The sequence below is a fragment of the Rhodamnia argentea genome, chromosome 5, assembly GCF_020921035.1.
Source record: "Rhodamnia argentea isolate NSW1041297 chromosome 5, ASM2092103v1, whole genome shotgun sequence".
Taxonomy (NCBI): domain Eukaryota; kingdom Viridiplantae; phylum Streptophyta; class Magnoliopsida; order Myrtales; family Myrtaceae; genus Rhodamnia; species Rhodamnia argentea.
Genome location: NC_063154.1, coordinates 23,972,002 through 23,994,412, shown reverse-complemented (window position 1 = coordinate 23,994,412; position 22,411 = coordinate 23,972,002). Strand labels below are relative to the sequence as shown.

The 22,411-nt window shown below is 40.0% G+C and overlaps 1 protein-coding gene across 1 annotated transcript; it reads left to right on the top strand.

Annotated features, from left to right (window-relative positions):
• Positions 1-19,404: 19,404 nt before the first annotated feature.
• On the top strand, positions 19,405-21,393 carry LOC125315257. The gene is made up of 6 exons (XM_048279711.1): positions 19,405-19,483; positions 19,646-19,775; positions 20,242-20,411; positions 20,495-20,768; positions 20,859-21,013; positions 21,248-21,393. The coding sequence occupies exons 1-6, from the start codon at positions 19,420-19,422 to the stop codon at positions 21,391-21,393; spliced, it is 939 nt and encodes a 312-aa protein (XP_048135668.1). The 5' UTR covers positions 19,405-19,419.
• The last annotated feature ends 1,018 nt before the right edge of the window (positions 21,394-22,411 follow it).

Here is a 22,411-nt window from a genome sequence, read left to right as displayed (position 1 = left end):
GCGAGTCAATTGGAATTATGTTGAGAAAGAAGAGTTGTGCAATCGAAAATATTAGAAAAAATTTGTAGTATCTTATACTGAAACAGATTGGATTACAATGGAAATATAATAAATATTTGCAAACTTTGTATAATCAATTTTTCCAAAATTAGTCCCCATATTTCCGTTCAGTTCAAATGTCAAAGAGAGCAGTGCAAAACCCTTACAAGGATTTTCTCTTTTAGGTTGTTTTCAATGTCGAGAAACCAGCTCAATTTGTCCCATAATGAAGCCGTAATGATAAATTTCTGATACTAGCCACAATTTTCAATAGAGGAAAATGGGAGATTGATTTGACCGGATTCAAATTTTTTTTTTTTTCACTTACCATTCTTTCTTTGGGATTCAAAACACCACCCCGACGACCAAAAATAAAAATTTTGCAAGATTTAGCAAAGCCCCAACAAAATCAAGAGCCCCATAAAAATCAAGAATCTAGCAAACAAATTAAAAAAAAAAAAACAAAATTCAAGTGCACCCGAAGAGTTCTAGAAGGTTTGAAAGCGACAGTGGAGGATAGAGTGTGAGCCATGGTGGAATAGAGGCGACCGGCAACAGCTCGTCTTAGCAGCTCGGACGGCTTCTTCACTGAGGAAGATCCTAGTCATGAAACGCCCACAACTGAGGCATTGTTAACACCGCCATCGAGTTGGGGGTGCCTCGAGCTACTTGTTGACGGGTGCTGAAGAAGGAGAACATGAATGTGCTTTGTCGGAAAAATTGTAGAGAAAGTTCTAGACTTATTATATGGCGGCCAATTCAATTTTATATGTTTTAATTTGGCTAATTAAATTCCAAATTATCTTACAATTTTTCAATGTAGTCATTTCGGCAAATTTTACCCGAAAATCACTACCATTACAGTCTAGTTAGCATTGACTATCCTATGTGGTATGGTTGGAGCCAAAGTGGATGATTTTTGCAATTTTTTTAAAAAAATCTGAGATATCTTCTTGTTTTCCTTTTATTAGAAAATAATTATCGGCCGATTGTGGAGGCCGGCCTTGACAATGGCTGGCGACCAACCATAGTCGAAAAGGAAAAGATTAAGAGAAAAAAATATAAAAATAAAATAAAAGAATGAAAATGGAAGGAAAACGAAAGAAAAATGACTCAATAAAAAAATAAAGAATTGCAAAAACTTTACACATCAGCACTGTCAGTCATGTTACGTAGGGGACAATGTCTGCATTAGCGATTTTCAGCCTAAATTTGTTGGAAGGACTACATTGACCAATCGTAAAATAGTTTTGGCCAAATTAAAATGTTCAGAATTGAATTGACCATACAATAAGTTTAGGACTTTGTGGCCTATTTTTCTGTGCTGTGCAGTATTGTATTCTTCCCCAAGAAGCTTGAAGGCTTGTGATGGTGAGATTCAAGTGAAGTCACCAAATAAAAAGCAAGTGTGCGCGTTGAAATTATCCATTCCCCCAACATTTGAACCATCAAAACTACGGTTGGTTGTGTGAACGAGAGATTTTAGACCGAGGATGAGGTTTTTCTTTTTTTCTTTTTTGTTCGGGATTCACGATTAGATTTTTTCTTATTGACTTGTTATATTAATTTTGGAGCGGCTGGGTATATGATTTAAGTATACATATTCTCGATAAATTGTTGACCCCTAATTTATTGAAAATTCTTAAAATTGATTCCACGTGTGATGAAATGACGTGTTAGGATGCTAGACTCGCATGTTGTTAACATGTCTGGAGCGCTAATCACGTGTCGATTGCATACTGAAAAGTGTCGGAGAGTATCGGATACGGTAAAGAGGCTCCGGAAGAGTGTTGGTGCTTTTGAGGCTGTATGAGTGGCGTAGATTTACGAGGTTTGTAAAGGGATGGCCTTCTTGTTGTAAAGGGATTCTGATTCGTAATCTGTTTTTCCTGTCTCTTTTACCTGCGTCCGTGAGATATCCGGCGGCTGATGGCCTTCTTGTTGTAAAGGGATTCTGATTCTAATCAAAGCTAACTCCAGTATTTCTTTTCCTTATGATTTTATACAGCTCTAAGGGCGTATGTCCCTGGTCTCTTTTAAGCTCGCCGTCTCTTTTCCTTTGATCTGCAGGGGCGTTGTCTTAGGAGAACCGGCAAAGTGAAAACAGCGGCGTTATTGCTGGAGTAATTGCCGATCCAAATTATATCACGCGCTCTCTTGACAGGTAACGCTCGAGAAGGTCACAAACTTGGCGTATAAATTTGAATGATCTCATCTTACTTGTTCGTGTTGATAGAATTGAGACAACAGTAGTTAACTTAAAGCCAGATTGTCAATATTTGATCCGCTTGTATCTGTGGCTTGTGGATTCTTCTTTCTGTTCTCCAAAAACTTTGATGGCATTCTTTGATGATGTTCGAAGTATTCCAGGGTCTGTGAAGCTTGAGCAAGTTCTTCTTGGACTTGGAAGTCTTCTTTCTTGTTTACTAATGGGTTAGTTTTGCTGAAGATAGATTTGTGTTTGTAGTTGGTGGGGTCTTCATTCTGTTAAAGTAGATAGTGGCCTTTTTGTTGGGTCTCTTTTGAGTATATACTTCCGTACGCAAAAAATGACGTGATACGATCTTTGATTGGCATTATGTCCATGTTTCCCAGTTGGTTGCTACTGCTTATCGTAGTATTTATTGTCTTTACGTATCACCTTTCATATAAAGTTCACGGTCGCGTTCTTCCTAACATTTGTCCTTTCCACCGAAAAGATTAGACGATTTAATCTAAAATTACAAAAAATTGAAAATTGCAAAAAAAAAAAAAAATGAGAAAATGGTTTAAATCAAAGAACTTGATTGGATTGTTAAGTTTTCCTACTAGATTTAGCTTGGTTATATTTAGTTAGCATATACAGTTTAGAGATTTTAGTGAGGGCCTTTAATATAGTTTTTTTAGACGGATCTTTCAGATGAGGAATTGGATTCAAATTGAGTTTAGCTCACAAGGTTGCTATCCTGAAGCTTAATCACATGGTCATGTTATATTCTTTGCCCAACTCGTATCGGCTTACTTTGTTACACTGGATCTTTTACATGTTATTTAGTTACTATCTTTGATTAACTGACTGGAATTCTTTTATATTGCTTTTCGCTTTTGTGATTTGCTTGTTTTATTTGAATTGTTGGGTTACATTTTAGAATTACAATCAATGGACACTTAGTGGACAAGAACTTGAGGATCATAAATAGATAAAAAGATTGCATGTGACGCTTAGTTAACAAAAGATCAAGTTTAGGTACCGAAAGGGTACTAGTTAGACAACTAGTGTAATTTGGGTAAATAGGAAGTAAGTTCTTCTCCCATACTAAGTTTCTAGCTAATCCCAATAGTCCAGTAGAGCGACTTCTAGGATAGAATTCTAAATTAAAATGGTTCTTCCAATGCCACATGAGGTAAGGGCTTGGGAGAACCCCCATGCCGATTGAGTACTGATGTTCCCTAACTCAACATTATCTCTAAACCCGTCATCTCCCATATCACTACCAATTGGGAGAATAGCCACACTTGCAAGCGAACATGTTGCCTTGTTTGTGAACTAAACGGCTTGTACGTGGTAAGATTTCCAAGCTTTTTGTATCTTCAATCACAGTGAATTGTGACTTGGAACACAGTTTCACTTCCTCCTTCGACAATGTTGAGGACATCTAGGATCGCTCATTGTCAGAGCTCATCGCTTCCTTGCGATTGGCCTTCGAGCATGTCCTTCGAGGAAGTCCAAAAGGTTCTAGAAGTGATTCGAGAGGAGGTTGAACCGTGAGATCGAGCACCCGAGGAGCCAAAGTGAGTCATTTAAGAATGAGTTTGAGCATCTAAATTCGGAGAAACTATGCCTCGAGGATGAGCTATGAAAATGTAGAGCGAGTAGAGATGAATGTGCAGTCGCTAAAAGACCAAAAATCGCTGAGAACACATATGATGTAATGGAGAAAGTAGGGAGAGGAGGAGGAGAAACAAGTTTGAAGGAGATATTGGATGAGCTGAGAAGGAAGAACGATGAATTGGAGGGCACAAAGAGGAAATTGGAGAGTGTTTGGGGAAGAAATACAAGAATTTGGACTAGAGAGTCTTGCAGCTAGAAAGAGACACTTCAATGCGGAAAAATGAGGAGCAATGTGTTTCGGGCTACAGAGAAGGGGAACTAGTGGTTTTATGAGAGCATGATGGCTTGATCAATATGGATGCGTGTTGTGATCATGGCTCTACTTAGCATGGAAATAATTATATGGTTGACAGAACTATCTCCTTCATGCGCAATGTGAGCAAGAAGCTGGATTATGACATATGTGGTTGCTTGTAGCTGTCAACGGGTTTAAGGGGTAAGCCTATAGTGAAAGAGGATGAAGTTTTACAAGGTAAGTGAATTAAGCTCAAATGTTGGTTTGTGTCACGCCCCGACTCTCGAGCCCGCGACATCCCTACCAAATCGCCACTAGGTCATGAAGGATAACGTCCCAGGCGCGTTATCGACCTTACCATTATATACGCATGCGGAAACGGTTTACTCCCTGACAACATATAAACAAGCGGGGATAGCATAGCAGGAGATAGATACCAAGGCAAATCAAAAGGTAACATATATAGTCACCAGGCAACAGATGAGTCTTAACCCTACCGAGCTACAGAAAGATATACAACCCCATACTTCGGGGCGGCTCACTAGACCTCAAAAGGTTACTAGGTCGGATAAGGTTAACTTCTCATCTACTCCAAAAGACTACCCTCATAACCTGGCCTTGGTGTCCGCAAAGCTCCATCACTTGGGACCCGAAAGTGGATCCCACAACGGGGTGAGATATAAATCTCAGTGAATCAAGCCTAAGCTCGGTTAGGACACTAATTCACCGTAACCTCCTAAACACGAGGATTATAAAAATCACGATATAGATATATATCTAGCCATCATATCACACGGCAATAATCACCCACATGCATACTTACCAGCCTTCACCCACACATAATGCAATGCTTGACTCCACTCAACAGCCACATCGGACAACCAACTAAACACGCATCACACTCACAAGTATGCACTGGACACCACACAAGTCCATTTATTAACGATGATCGCGCTCTTGGCGCCACGGTGATGAGGATCCACGCGACCGGCGTGATCGACTCTCACAATTAATGCGATCCCGCATTCTTCCGGCAGGACCGGGCTACGTTCCTTTTCCCTCTCGGCAACGGCTACTACAAGCGGTGTATCCAGTGCACCCAGCACGGCACGGCAAGTAGGCATCCCTATACGGGGCTTCGGTCCATCACAAGCTGCGATCGGCATCCGGTAATCCCTTAAAACCGTACGTACCATACGGGGCATGAATTACCGTGCTTCCGGCAAGTCGTGTGGTTCCATAAAAATGGTACGGTGTGTACTATGTGTACGCACGAACTTGCCAGGAAAACCCATCATCGTTCCGTCATATGACCATACAAGACACCCGACACATCAATCAATTTATTCTCTTTGATTTAGGCCGGATGCTCACACAAACGTGCTCAAAGACTCGGCCCAAGGCCATTTTCATGCTAAAATATGTCTTTGATCTTGCACACGGTCATATGCATATGCAGACTACCGAATAGACACCGCAAAGATACACAGAACAATTAATTCCCAAGCGGACGCCAACTCACTCAACGAGCATCCAGGATACTCAAATCAACATTTCAACGTGGCGATCCGCCCAAACAAAGTCATCAATTCAATACGAATAAACCAATTCGATTCGGCCACATAAAGGCTCAATTTCGTGCCAGAGTCATTAATTAGCCAATTTGATTTAAAATCGTCAATCGATCGCTCGTCCTTAACCTATCGCTCGCTCGCGATCAAATCACCACATACAGTCAAATTCATTTATCAACAATTAGCCACAGACAATTCTAATTTAATTGATTATGGTCATCTATCCTAAACCGGGTTTCTAACTACTCCGACCATAATCGAATCTACCTAAATGCCCTATCGACTAGCTAACTAATTCTAGGCGCAATTAGCGCCCTAACCAAGGATTAGGGTCAACTCACCAAAAACGGTGGTCGAGGTCGGGTCGGGCACGATTTTTGAGACCGGGGCCGAAAATCACTATTCACGCCGAAAAACACTGTTCACGCCAGAAATACTGTTCACCGGCGGCACTGTTCCGGCGACACTGTTCACGGCCGAAAACAGTGACAAGTTCGGCTGTGAAATCGCTGCAAACGGTAGCAGCTCAGCGATTGGAGGTCCGGCGAGAGACGGAAGCTGAAAAACAGAACCGACAGAGGTAAAAACAGGGGAAACCGGGCTGAATTTGGGGGAAAACGATCTCACGGGCTGAGGCGAGGCTGGGGGAAGGCTGGGGGACTCACCTACAGGTCGAGGACGACCTTCGGGACCGGCTGGGGGCGGCGGATGGCGACCGGAAGCGGCCGAACAGCGGCTGTACAGAATCGCGCAGAAAACAGGGGAAACGGGCGCGAAACAGGGGAGGTCCGATCGGGGCTCAAATCGAGCTCTACGGGCGGCGATCGGTTTCCGGTGACTTCGTGGGACAACTAGAGGTGGAGGAGGATGGTTTTGGGTGGTCGGCGGCCAGTGGGTACGACCGATTCGCGGCGGAGGACGGCGAACAGCAAATCGACGCAAAACAGGGTAAGAGGACTGAGCGGGCTGTTCTGGGGCTGTTCGCGACTTCCGGGGCGGCGCGTGGCGGTGGGATGGTGTCTGGAGGTCGAGGGGAAGATGGTGTGGTGGTGGGTGGTGGTCGGAAGGGGCTCGGGACGGCCGGAGCAACTCGGGCACTCCTCGGACGCAAAACAGAGCAGTCCGGCGCCGGGGCTGTTCTGGGCTTTCCAGCGGGTCTGCGGCGGCCGGAGGTGGAGGCGGTGAGGTGGCGGAGGAGGTTGGTGGTCGGAGGAAGTGGCTGGAGGTGGTGGTGGCGCAAAACAATCAAGGGAGGAGGAGTTGTGCACGGTGGGAGCTGTTCTCGCGCAAAAACAGAGGAGGAAGAGAGATCAACGGGAGAGAGAGAGAAGAGGGAGGAGAGAGAGAGGTCATGTGGGCTGCTGAAGATTTGACCAAATTTGACTGAAAGTGGGGCCCACACATCTCATCCAAAATTAATGATTTTTGTCTCACATGAATAATATCCAAGGACGGTTTCGTAATTTGACAAATCGGGACCGATTGGATTTTTGGCTCAACCGATTGAGAATAAAATGTGGATTTTCACGGGCTAGGTTCGGTCCGGAAAAGTTTAGGCGCGACGAATAAAAATCCTAATTCACGGCGACCACGATTTCGAGACCAAATCGAAATCGAACGACATTTCGGGATTAGTCCAAATTCGTCACTTTTATCCTTGCGATCCAAAATTTGCACCGACTAAAATTCAATTCTCTTCCTTTTTATTGAATTCGGGCAAATTTACATAGTCGGAATTTCCCGGGTGTCACGGTTTGATTCAACAAACATATTATCACTACTGGTGATGATTTGAGTGTATCTTTGGCAACTTAATGAGGATAAAACATGAGCTATATTGTTGGTGCTACGGTTTGATATGCATGTTGGCAAGAAAGATGGCATAAAAAGAAGATAGATTCATTGGATATATTCTTCTTTATATTTTTTGATGGAGTGATGAATTGAGACAATATGGCCATTGCCTCTATTACAAATTAGTTACCAAGACTGTAATTGGTAAACTACTCAATGTGATAATTGATCCGGATTCATTTGTAGTTGATAATGTTACGTATTCATGGCCAATACTCATCATGTAATTTCTATGCGGATATTGTGAAACATTAGCATTTCTCTTTGGGGAGAGCAGCTTCATGGATAGTCCAAGTTTCACTTAGAACTTGGATCCTACCAATCGGAAACGATTCTCCAATTTTTGGAATGCTACCCAATTACTAGTTCCAAGATTTACCCAAATTCTACTTGTATTCTTAATTGCTAGATTGCAGTTAATTATCACTTTTAATTACCACTATTTGCTACTAAAATCCAACCACAACTCATAATTAGACGCGAAGAATATAAAACATTGAGAATGTAAAAATCTCAGCCATGGATATCGCCGGAAATGAAAACTCACACATCGGACTCTATGGAGTACAAAAAGGTCGCGCAACAAAATAGAAAAAAAAACACACAAACACTTAGTCCCATGTTCCGGGTTTCGGACCTAGAACCTAGCACCTACCCGTCAGAATAAGTTCCCTAATTTTTGGAACCTAGAACTAGACCTTTTTCCACCGATTTGATTCCCAAGTTCCCAGTTCCATCTTGGAACTATGTCACTCCTAATATTCTAAGCACATAATCTATAAATTATTTTGCTTTCATAATGATAAGATATTCTTATTTATCTAGATGATTTTAGACCATAAAATCTCTAGCTTGTGTTGTCTTTTTTAGGTGATGGTAGAACCCCATTTAGGTAATTAATATTGATGGTGGAAATTTGTTATGATATCATAAACCTATAGTTGACAAAGATGTTGGAGGGAGTAATCAAGAGAGGGGTCAAAGAGAGCTTAAAAGTATATGGGGTTTACGTCTCAATCTAATTAACGTGAGAACAATTACATACATGGCTTGGTGCTAGTGTAAGTAAGACTCAAGCTGATAGAAGGAAAATAAATCACAAAGTTTCCATTGAGCTTTGTCATTAGTTCCTATTTCTGATGGACTTGACATATTTTTACCAAATCTGTTCGGAACATGACTATTGTCAAACAGTATGAATAGAAAAATATTGAAGTTCAAACAAGTTAGCTCGAGTAAGTTAAACGTGTTTAACTATATGGCATATGAAAATAAGGTAGGCTTAGTTACTGCTAAACCAGACTACGACAGTAATTTTCATGGTAGAGGAAGGAAGAATGTGGAAGAGTTTTCCATATTTGGAAAGAGTTAAGGAGCTATTTGTGGAGGCTGTCTATGCTATTTGCAAACGGCAAAATTTAGCCCGAAAGGCACTGGAGAATAGCATTTGTTAAGATTCAAGCTGCGTAAATATTAATACCTTAAGACATGAAGGCGGCCGAAATCCCAACAAATGCTATTCTCCATTGTCTTTCAAACTAAAATTTGTTATCCGTAAAACGAAACGGACGGCCTTCATATATAGCTCATAATCTCTTTTCATATCTAAAAAAAAACTCTTCCACATTGTTCCATCATCTACCATGCAAATAACCCCAAACGTTTTTAACTATATGGCGTATGAAAATAAGGTAGGCTCGATTCTTGCTAAATTATACTACGATAGTAATTTTCATGGTAGAGGAAGGAAGAATGTGGAAGAGTTTTCCACATTTGGAAAGAGTTAAGGAGCTATTTGTGGAGGCTATCTATGCTATTTGCAAACAGCAAAATTTAGCCTGAAAGGCATTGGAGAATAGCATTTGTTAGGATTCAAGCTGCGTAAATGTCAATACCTTAGGACATGAAGACCGCCGAAATCCCAACAAATGCTATTCTCCATTATCTTTCAAAATAAATTTTGTTGTCCGTAAACGGCACGGACGGCCTTCATACATAGCTCATAATCTCTTTTCATATCTGAAAGAAACTCTTCCACATTGTTTCATCATGTACCATGCAAATGAACCCAATCGTTTGGCTTAGCAGTGCTTGAGCTTACCTTATTTTCATGTGCATTATAGTCTAACGCTTTTAACTTACTTGAGCCGTTTTTGAAGGCTTTTACTTCAGTATTCTCCTGTCCTATGCAGTTTGACAATAATCATGTCTCGAACATATTTGGCAATAAATATGTTAAGTCCTTTAGAAAAAGAGCTAATGAGAAAATCTGAATGGAAATATTGTGATTCATTTTCCTTCCATAAGCTTGAGACCAGGTTACACAAGCACCATCATAGATATAATTGTTCTTCCCCTCAATTAGATTGAGGCACAAACCTCTTTTCCTTTTAAGCTCTCTTTTCCGCTCTCCCTTAATTACTCTCGCCAAAATGTTTGTTAACTGTAGGTTTATAATATGGCAAAATCATTCCACTCAAATTTTCTTGACCAACTATGTCATCATCAATAATAATTAACTCCATTTCCTTTATTGGGGCTCTCCATCAAGTGAAAAAGGCAATATATGCTAGAAATTGTAAGTGTTAACGGTTGAAATCAATCTAGATAACTAAGAAGATCTTATTGTTCTGAAAGCATGATGGCATATTTAGTTTATACATAGAAATATGCTAAAGTTGCACAGTGATGGTTGAAATTTATTTGTTGCGCATTACCCACATATCATAAAAATATCAACTACAAATGAACCCAAATTAGCTATCACATTGAGACATCTACCGGTGACGGTCTTAGCAATTAATTTCTAATAGAGCTCCAATGCCCGTATTCTCCCAATTCATCAATCCATAGAAAGAATAAGGAAAAAACAAGAAAGTTTCGCTGGGTATAATATATACAACCCTTTTGCTTCTTTCGACATCATCTTCCTTTCCAGCATGCATATCATACTGTAGCAATAACAATATAACTCATGCTTATCTTCGTAAATTGCCAAAGATACACTCAAATCATCATCAGAAAAGATAATGTGTTTGCTGTATCAATTAACAACATCTAAGCTAATTCACTTGCCTCGTAAAACTTCATCCTCTTTCACCAGAGAATTTACGTCTGGATCTCGTTATTGGTGACAATCAGGCAACATTCTTAAATGACTCATGCTCGTCTATCAGGTGCTCGACCTTGTGGCTCGACATCATTTAGCATCGCTTCCAGAACCTTCTGGACTTCCTCAAAGGATACATGCCTGAAGGCCAATCACAGATGAGCGATAAACTCCAACATGGAGCGATTCTAGACGTCCTCAACGTTGTCTTTGGAGGAAGTGAAGCTGTGTGCCAAGCCACAGCTCATGGCTACTCAAATTATAAAAAGCATCGAAAAATTTCCATGCTCAAACTATTCGGTTCGCGAACCAGGCAACGTGTTCGCTCGCGAGTGATCCTGACGAGGGAAGCTTTGGAGGATTGAAAAGATTCCAAAGAGCGAAACACGATAAAATGCGGTTTTTGGGAGCTAAAAAAGCGAGCGAGCGAGAGAGAGAGAGAGAGTGCGCGCGCGCGCTTTTCCTTTCGGAAGGAGGAGACGAAAACGAAAATGAAAAGGCGATGTACAGAATTCAAAGATGGTGCAAAGCTTCTTTTACACACTACATTAGGCGATGGATATCGTAGATGTTTAGGCGAAGGTATCAGGGACGGGGCGAGGATCGTGGCAGCGGTGGTCATCATTCGATTTTGCGAGCCATAGAGTAGAGAGAGGGAGAGGTTAGGTGTGTTGGGGGACTTTTGACAAAAAAAAAAGAAAAGGGAAAGAGATGGGGGAAGACGCAGACGCAGGAGAGAGCTGAGAAGAGTGTAGAAAATGAAGATAGGGAGGAGGCACTGAAGAGAGGAATAGTGGGATCCAGGAGCACACGTGGCGCCACATGTCATCCATTGAATGGGCCGGCCCTATGGTGATGTGGAGGAGCCGATCTATGCAATATTTTCTAGAATAAACTCCTTCTTGCTCTTCCTTTACTAATTCAAGCTCATCCTCCCTTGCATGATTTTCAAGTGGGTTTTGTTTCCGGATTTAGACGGTCTGAACATGGGAATAAGAAAATGTTTGGCCGAGCTTGGTCTTGATTAGCTTCTCTTGAGCAATCCGTTTATGGAAGTTCCGGCCGGTGATTGGAAAATGGGTGAGGGGACTGGTCGAGGTGTGGTCAGACTCACATACCTGGTCTGGCCGGACCTCGAGTAGCCGCCTTCACCCATTTCCAGTCATTAGAAGACCTTGAGAGACGAGCTGCCAGGGTCGAGGTCAAGTTCGGCCGAACTCGGTCGGAAATAGAAAGGCACACACCCACATCATGGTGAAGAGAGGATCAATTCAATGGCTATGGAACGGCTTTTTGAAAAAAGGAATTTATCTGGTAGATCACGCAAATATGTTCAAGATCGATCTTTTTTGGCTTGAGTTATCCTGGAGAATATAATTGAAGCATTATAAGAAAATAATGCAATTTCCCCTTTTTCCCCTTTTTTAGATCGATCTTGAAGAAAATATTTCTATTTTTATAACCCCACGTACACTAGTAATCTTAACCTGACTCCAATTAGGAAAACCCCTCACTCCAATGTTGATGACGTCACTCCCCTTCCCAATTCCAACGGTAAACTATATATCCCTCTCTAACCACCGAGTCCATGTCGGCGTTTTTCTATTATTCTCTCCAACGTTGTCTTCTCTCTTTAGCCTCTCTCTCTCAATTTCTCTGAACTGTTGCCTTTGTCGTCCTCCCAAAGTGCTTTCCTGTATCTTAAACCAAAACCCCATGAAGCTCATCGATTTCTTCGGCCCCAAATCGCCTCCCGTAGGCGGCGTCCTGAGAGGGGTGGTTCACTCGCCGCCGTCGATGGACTCTTCGGCATGCGTTTCTTATCTGCACGATCGTGAGGAGAAGCCCATTAGCGACCACCTGGGAGGCGAGGTCCACTTGCTGCAGTTGACGGACTCGTCGTCGTGCCTTTCTCATCTGCACGATCAGGAGAAGAACCGCGACGAAGGGGCGACAGATGATGTTTCATCTGCAGTAGAGTTGGTGACTCGCAACTTCTTCCCCCTCACGCCTGATCCCAAGGGTTTCTCGGACGCGAAGGTACCGAAGAAAGAGGCCTGGGAAGGTGAAGAAGAGGAAGAGAGATGCAGTGGCGTTTCCACAGAGTTGACGCTGCTCTACGACCCTTATAAGATCAAGAAAAAGCTTATGAAGAGCGATCTCGGCCACCTGTCGAGGCTCTTGATACCGCGGGCGGGCGTTTTGAGCCACGTGCTCCCGTGCATGAGCAAAGAGAGAGTGGAGCGAGTCGAGAGCAAGGAGGGTGACAGAGTCGTCGTGTGGGACGCGGACACGCGCTCCGAGCATCAACTGGTGTTTGTTTACTGGATATCGTCGAAATCCTATGTGCTGAAGGGGTGTTGGAACAAGGAGTTTGTGCAGCGGAAGGGGTTGGCGGACGGCGATGAGATCGGGATGTATTGGGATCCTATCGCGAGCAGGTTCGTTTTCAGTCTTCTCCGCAAGGCGAATTAGCGTTTCGTGAAGCTGACTAGCCATCAACTGAGTGACCGAATCATTTAATCATACTTAATCTTGCATTAATATTTCTTACCGGCGGGAGTCTTTTTTTTTTTTTTTTTAGAGAAGTTTTACTGATGATGGGATTTTGCTGTTATATGGAATTAGGCTATCTCTACTTTCTCTCGGAATCTCAATTCTCGGTGAATGTTTTCTGGAGGCGTTTCTTTTCTATTATAGTGATATACGAAATTTTATGTTCCATTCTTAGATATCTATATACACATGAAGGTATACTTTAGATGGGCAAAAAGTTATCCTGGAATTTCGCCTTTTTTAGATCGATCTTTTTTAGCTTGAGTTATCCTTGATTGATGCCCATGGCTACGTGTCATGTGTTGATAAGCCTAACGGTCACCTTTTGACTGGAGCAATTGACTCGGCTTCTTTCCCAGCTGAGGGGACTCACAACCGGCGGCAACAAAAAGGAAAAAAAAAATCCAAAGAGAGGAATTGTTGAAGATTAGCAACGGGATTGAGCATCAGACAAGATCTTTCCCTTAATTTCCTCTAATTTCACGATTAATTATGAACATCAGATGATAATATTTAACTTATAATTTAACGGTTAACCGCCGCTTCTCGACTCACAGTCGATGGACATGGTCAATTTCAGTTTTCTTTAATTATATGTAGTCTTTGCCGAAAAAGCAAAGCTGTTAATGGTAAGCGAACCAATTTATTTTGTACATGGGTGCAAATAAGAACCCGATGACCAAGACTGAAGTAGCCCATTTCGGCTGGTTCTGCCTTAGGACTTATTTTGGGTCACGCCAAGAATTTTGCGGTTATGTTCTTTGTTGACTAACTTAACTAATTGGCTAATTTCGCGCCAAAGAGTGGATTCTAAGGGTGAAAATGATCCACGGCAACAGTTTCTGGAAAAGTTTCCATGTTCAGTAATGGTTAGTAAGGGGCTCTATAATTCCACATGGATTTAAAGTTTTGCTCCACTCAAATCTAAGTGTGGGAATCTCGTTGTTTTAATGGAGCTTACGCATTCTAGAGTAATCCCATGTTAATCGCGTCATAATTATATGTTAGATTAGTAATACCTTTTAAGAAATGAAAAGGAAAAATTAGGTTTTGGGATATACTCACTAGAAGTCTTAAAACTTATCACGAAAGTGCAATTGAAGAAAATGGTTGATTAAATAGGTTACAAATTGGGGAATCGAAAGAGCGACAATTTGCTACATTAGTGCACACCGTACATTGGGATTGAGCTAGCCACCATAATGAAGTAGGAAGACTTGCTCACGTTATTCTTTTCACGTCCACATAAATCGAATCGAAATCAAACTGGTTATTTTTTCATTATCCAAACCAAAAACTGAACCGAACCACAATGCATGAATTTTTTTGGTTCGGTTTGGTTTTTTGGTTCCGTTCTAACACCCCTGCAAATTCGCATTATGTATATGAAATGGTTAGACATCCTGAAAGTTAAAGCTATCAAACAATTAAACTCCATACTAGAAATAGGAAACCCATTCATATTCGGAGATAACTATGAAGAAGGCGATTAATTTTATGACTAGCAGACAAGGGCTTGTCATTGGTGGAGGAACGGTAAGAGTTTAGATATCAATTTCTTAATTGGGATCTATTTACTATAGTTCGACATACTTGTGTTCGACTAGAAATCATATAGGAATCTATGGTTAATGCATAATTTGGATCCTCATTGAGCTAATTCACTGTGTTTTAAGTTAATATCGTCAAGAGTGTTTACTTATGGCTTTGTTATGACCAAACTGATTCATGGTACGCGCTATTTACTGGCACATTGTGAGGTGGAGAAAGAAATTCAAAGAGCTGTTTCGAATGTTAATTCCAAAGTATTACCTTCCTTGAAAACAAAGTATTATGTGTATTCATTGGTTGCTTGTGTGTTCTATGTTGTTGCTCCTATTAGGTAATGTGGGAAGAGGTGTTCTCAAATTACTTCCAAACTGCGATTTTCCAATTGTATTTTAGTTTGAAACCTAACACCCTCTATACTGTTGATAGTACTCTCTTCCGTGAGGATAGATTCAATTTTTTTTTTAAATGCGCCTCCTGGCCACTCTTGAAGATGCTATCCGATATATACGTAAGAAAAAGGCAAAATAGAGGTCATGCCGAGGAAGACAAAGCCGATAATGAAGACGATGGAGGCGATGGACGGCTTGGACACGGCACCGGCAATTCCGCCAATGGCAACGGCGAGGGAAGCGTGGAGCTCGAGCAGGGTGATGTGTGAGGACGCGATTTTCCGCCGATTAAACTTATAAGCGGATTAGCGTACACACTCGGTTCAAGTCTTTGGCAAACGAGCTTTGAGGGGATTATTATTATATTAGTATATTGGCAAAACTTGATAAAGATGCCTTTGTAACTACAATTATCAATTTAAATATGTTTTTGGGATAGTCGCTCAAAATCCTATGCAAAGTTTGAACTTTAGCAATGTTTCACAATAGACCGTTAAAAGAGAAATTAACTTTAACACATTTTGCATTATAGCTCCTGGTTGTAGTCGCAAAATTTTCTATTGCATAGTAATTAATGACAAGAAAAACTCTATTACATGAGTAATAAAGTTAAGAAGAAATTAGAGAGGATGCATAGTCAATGGAGATAAAAAAAAATATTTTTTTGTTATGGAAAACGAGGTAATTCATCTTTTTTTTTTTTGGTAACTCATAATATCTATGAAGAGAAAAAAAAATCAGATTACAAAATTTAAGAAAGATTGTGCAATGATGCCTCAAATCGAGGAAATAATCTGTAACTTTTAAAAAGTCGGGATTACGATTATGATGCAATGGTGGCAAAGTTTGGGATATCATGAGCGATTTTCGACTGAGCCCAGAGAATGAAGAGAAGTTTGAATATGAATCAATCCTATTCCAAACCACAGTTTCAGTTCTGTTATCTCTCTACTTCCTCAGTTTTGTAGCTACATGAGTGGGATGAGCGCCACACTTCAAGGCCATCGTAAATAGTAGCGAAAATAGAAAGTCATACCGATACACACTCTCAATCACACGACGAGCTTCTGTCTCGCCACAGTACACAGCTAAATAAATCGCACCCGTTAGTCAATAGTGAATTTGGTTTTTTCATGTAGTCATATAATTAGTAACTGCTGTAATCTCTCTTTGTTTCCAATCTGAAGTTTTCTGCACTCTTGCCCTTGTCTTTGCTACTTTGCAGCTTATAATGTATGGTTGAGTAGCTCTGCCAGGAGCTGTGGTTGGCCGTCTTTCATGCTGCTGAAAACGGTTCAGGAATGCCTGAGGGATGATTCATGTGTAATTGAAGCTGAAGTCATGGTGCTCAAGCACAGTTAGCAAATTGCCATGACAGCAATATATGCACTACACGTGTTCATAAACAGACAATCACGGATAGCTCTTTCCTGCGGGACAACAATTCATGGGTTGGATGTGTTCATGCATTTAGGTCTATGCAGGCTTCTCTGCCTTTGGTCAGATTCTCCTAGAGATTACTCATTAGTCATGTTGATACTCGTTGAACAATTTGCAACTATTGGCATTTTTTACCTCAGTCTCCATGGGGCAAAGCCGAAAGTGCAAGTTGTCGACAACTCAGATCCGCTTGCATCGTAGGATATCATCAGCATACAAGGATCGGTCACGCATCCGGTGCATTGCACCCAATGCAGGGTTGCTACAAAAGCCGAAAACTCATGACCTAATCGAATCAAGCTCGACCAAAACAAACCTGCTTTGAGGAGTCAAAAGAGTCTTGTTATTCGGTGAAACAGCGCACATCCTCTGGATAAAACGATTGACATTTGAAATAGTATGTCGATGATGACCGTCATCTTAGGAGTCTCTCTGGGCCCAACAGTCTCAAAACTTCCCAAGCACCCTTTAGAATGAAAGGGCGTGATTCCCAAATCTGAAACCTAACGTAGCGCCCATCAGAATCAGCAAATGCATGCATTGGTAGAAATTGGTTGGGTTGAGAGATTCGCATTTTTTTGTAATGTTAAGTAAAAAATGCAATAAATTCCCTCGTCTATCACAAAATTATAAAAAGGGTCTTCGTAAGAAGCGCCTCTCGACATTGGTTAACTATACCTAATAAAGATCTATTTTAATCTTAAACAGCTAAAAGGACCGGTGCCGTTGGTACTTGGCAGTCAGAACATTCTCCATTAGTATGTATAGATATATGTATGCACATATCTGTACATAACATAACGGCATGATAAACTATATATGGCTCATAAACATACATACATTTTACACTGATACATTTCATCTAATAAATTTGTATTTAAAAGGGAGAAAAACAAAATAAAATCGAGGGAAAAAAAGAATTATAGGATATAAAGAGAAATCTATCAATCTCTCTCTTTATCATCATAGTTGTCGCTGTTATAGAGTTTTGAATAAATGTAATGTATTTTGGCATTGTAAGTTCATGAGCTAATAATGAAGTTGCACATCATGCGTTTTTACTTTACGAATCTCAATTTAAGCTATATATGGTAACACTCCAGAAAAAGTATTTCTGTTCCCAAAGTATTTCCGGAATACTTTGGAAACAAAAACGCGTATGGTAAAAACGTATTCCCGGAATACTTTTGAAAATTAGAAACACTTTTGGAACAGAAACAAGAAACAAAAAAAAAACTTGTTTCTATGTTCCTAGAACATTTTTTAGAAACACATTTAGAACATTTTTTAGAAACAATTGGGAACAATTTTTATTTTGAACACACTCTCTTCTCTTTTGTTCTTGTACGATGTTGACAATTGATTTTTGATCATTTTATTTTAAAGAATTAATTAAAAATACCAAAACAATTCATAAAATTACAAAATCAACCTTGGAAGTTTTGGTCAATTTTGAACAAAAAATAATTTTCGTAATTTTTGACATTTTTCCGATTTATTTTAATTATTAAAATAGTCAAAAATTAGGAAAAATAGTATTTGTGGTCAAAAAAGTACGCAAAAATAATTCATTTTTTTATTTTAATTCCCTTTCATTTTGGCTCTTAAAGTTTTGAAAAATCAGTTTGGGACCACTTGCTTCTTCATTGAATATAATCCTAAGTTGACTAAAAAATTTCATTTTAAATCATTTTAGCTAAAATTTTTTACTTTTAGAGTCATGACATGAGACTTTGTTACCCCGCATCCGATTTCAATCCTCATGTTTGGAAAAATTGCACAATTGGACTAAAAGGACCTAAATGCATAAATATTTTTCATTTTAGTTCTCGGTTTCGCTCAAAGTGCAATTAATATTTTTCTAGAGGTCCCCGTTTAAAGGTAATCATATTTTTAGCTACTTGGGAACATTTACGTGTGACTTATAATTGTAATTTTTCTCATATATAAAAAACATATTTGATGTTCTCGTTGTCCAATTCCAATTCATCTTCTCTTTTAGTTTTTTTTTTTTTATAGTTGATCTCATCCGTATTGTAATTTGATAAATCGTGCATAAATTACTTATATATATATTGGTCTAATTTGATTTAGTAGATTGAACAAATGAGATTTAATTTGATTTAGTAAGTTAAAAAGATAAAGACATCCTAATTTTAATATATAATCCCTTAATTAAATAAAAAAAATTAGGAACAAGTTTTTTGCAGTTACCAAACACATTTTTTTTTTTTGTTCGAGGAACATAAACTTTATACAATTATCCAAAAATCGTTGCCGGGAACAGAAACAAGTGTTTCTGTTCCAAAAGTTACTCCACGAACAGAAATGTTACCACACGCAGCCTTAAATTATCTAATAACTCTTTTGGCGTATACACATATCGAGATGCCTATCTACGCGACTCTTTTATGAAGATATTCTACTTTTTGGAAATAGTATCGTACTTCACGTAGCAGAAATTATTATGCGAATATTCTGTATACACAAAAAGAATCAGGGTAAATATTTGTTTGAAATAATCGCTCAAAACCCTCTTCAAAATTTGGACTTTCGCAAAGTTTTCCAATAAATCTGTAAAAGAAGTACAAATTATCTCTCTTAACTTAAAAAGTTTCCAAACCCCAGTTTCAGTTCTCTATCTCTCTGCCTCTTCAATCGTGATTTCCTCATACGGAAGCGGCTGAATTCTTGGGGAAAAACAAACAAAGTCTGTTTTCCTTCCGTTTCCTTTCACACCACCTAAGGCCATCGGAACCATCAAGCATCCTCTGTACTGTAGCTACTTGAAGAACCATACAATGGCAAAGAGAAAAAGAGAAGCAACAGATTTGAATGCTGCTGAAGTGGGGGACGAAGATGATGGTACACTGTACAGTTTCCCTCTTCGAGTTTCCCACTCCCCCAAAAAAAAAAACAAAGAATGCGATGTGTCTATTGATAATTCTTCAGTTGGTTTCTTTTTCCCTTTCTGGGGTTTTTGTTGTTTCAACTGTTTGTGATTTTGGGGGGGTTTGAACTGAGCAGAGATAACAACAGCGACGAGAGAGATATCGCCGGCGCATTATGTGTTCAAGATCGAGTCTTTCTCTCTGTTATCAGAGAACGACATCACCATGTATGAGACGAACGACTTCAAAGTTGGTGATCAGACGTGGTATACCAACAATCTCTCTTTGCAAGCACAAATTTTTGTGCTGCTCCATGCTCGTTCTGTTCTAGGTTCTATTGTTTCTTTAAATTGACAGTGAATATCATGGTACATACATTGTTATAAGAAAGGCTTGAGGGTGTCTTTTAGGTTGTCTTGTTCTTTCTGATTGAATCGACATTTTAGGAGGCTCAGATGAATCTAGTGTATCTGGGTTTCCAAGTAAAGATGTGGTTAATGGGGGTTGTTTCATGCGATTATTGGTAACTACCCAATTGCTTGCTATGCGTAGTGATGCGGTCCTTCATTGAAAGAAACAAAGGCTCCAATCGTGTTCGTTGAGGATAGAGAGTTTGCTCAAGGGTCTCAAAATTGAATGTCTTTTAATGGGCAAACCTGTTGTTATTCAGCTAACAACGGAAACTCTTCATGCGTATATGTTTCTTCAATCTGATGTTTTGTCATTTTGTAGGAGATTGATTATCTATCCTAATGGAGACAAGAGTAACGAGGGAGAAGATCACGTGTCCCTGTATCTGACTGTTTCTGAGGCCAATCCTCTGAAAGTTGACGGGGAGATAAATGCAACTGTTAGGTTCTTTGTGTTCGATCAAATTCGCGATGAATACTTGTTAAGAGAAGGTACGTTTGTTCCCATAAATTTATGAAGGAAAATTGATTTACACCTTTGGTGGCTTGGAGAACTCTCGCTTTATATGTTGCAGGGAAAAACAGGAGGTTTCATGCAATGAAGCCCAAATGGGGTATTCCAAGATTTATGCCGCTCAAAACTTTCATCAATCCGTCAAACGGCTACCTTGTTGATGACACTTGTGTGTTCGGAGTGGAGGTTTATGTTATCAAAAGTTTAGGTCTGGGTGAATGCTTGACGCTAGAAGCGTGTCCTCAGCCTGTTAGTCACAAATGGAAGATATCAAACTTCTCTACTTTGGGGAATGATCGCTACTCTGGCATTTTCACTGCAGGGGATCACAACTGGTAGCTCTTATATTACCCGTAGCCCTTTTATTTTATTTTCTTTGCATATTCCTTTGTTCTGATTTTTCTATCACCATCTCGTGTGTTCAGGAGGTTACAACTCTGTCCAAGGGGTGACCAGCATAACATTTACAAAAACATTTCCGTATTTCTTTGTTTAGTAGATTCGGGTGATCAGAAAGTCAAAGCCACTTATACCATTCGGTTAAAAGGGAGAGCTGGCAAGACGCATCAGATGACAGGAGGTAACTGCGGATCTAAAATGGATGGCCAGCGCAAAATCTTTAGCTAAGCTCAATTATATCGAAATGGAATGCAAAGAAAGCTGGAATGCCGATTATAACGAAACATGTTATGGTTCTGATCCTTCTTTCTTGCTGTGGCATAGTCACCCCATGTACTAAGTATAAGCTGGTATATTTGGTTCGCCACCATTATTGCTGAGCTTAAGATTGATACAGCTCATTCTTCTTTTGCAGGTTTCTATTGGTTTAGTGGTCCAAATAAAAAGTGGGGTATGCCCTCCTTCTTGCCACTGACTACCGTTCAGGAATACTTAGCTGGTGATGAGTTTGTCCTGGAGGCTGAAGTGCAAGTTCTTGGCACAGTGAGGAAACTACCATGATTGTTGTGAGTTCAATGATCAGACAATCACTCACTAGCGTTTCTTCAATGGGTTGAACATGTCTTTTGTTGGGTTTAAATTCAAGCTGTTGAATTGTTTTGCCTGTTTAGTTTTAGTTCTTTTTCGCAAGCCCGAAAGTCAGTGTCACGTTTAGAATTGCAACAGCCAGCTGTGTCTTTGGAACTGCATTTGCGCATCCGCAATCGAGTGGGTGGATCTTTTGTGTTGTCGACAAGGAAAGAGCATAAAATGGTCTGTAAATAAGAATCTAGTTCTTGTCCTGAATATCTTTGGACAGGTCAACATCTCTACAATCAGATGTTCTTAATTTGAGGAGTGCCTTAGTGTTTTTAATTTGAATTAATAAGAGAATTTCTTGAATAACTTCTTGAGGATATAGAACGCTCTTGCTTTCTTCTTTGTGCTAATTAGAAACATTATCAATATCCTTTATGACAAAATCTGACCTTGGTGTATAGGCTTCTAAGCTATTATGTACTGTTGAAGCTGAAGTCGAGAGAATATTCGTTCTTGTGCTCGATCGCTAGGTGACACTTAACCATTCAATCAATTAACATCAGTTTAGTATATGAATAAAGGTGTTAATTATTGAATATGACAATCGAAGAAGGAAAGTTGCAACTTATTAGTAACATGTATGTTCACATTTCATTTAGTTTTACTTATTTTCTCATTTTATGATCGCTAATTCCTAATATGGCTTCTATCGTGTGAAGCAAAACTCTGTGGCGGCACTCTTTGCTCCGTCAAACCAACTCCAACCAAGAATTGGCCCCTACATTCTTTCATCTTGGGCGGGGCGTTTACTTTCTTTAGTCATTCAAAAAGAAGCGAAGATATGAGACAGGCTTTCATCTTAGTTTCAATCCCCGGTCGCTCAATTTCAAAGCAGCTCTCATCGGCAGACTTTTAATTTCTCTGCATCCTCAAATAAAGTGGTAAAGGCTCGTCCAAGCCCTAACAATCCATTTGAGACATCCGAATCATAAGTAAGCGC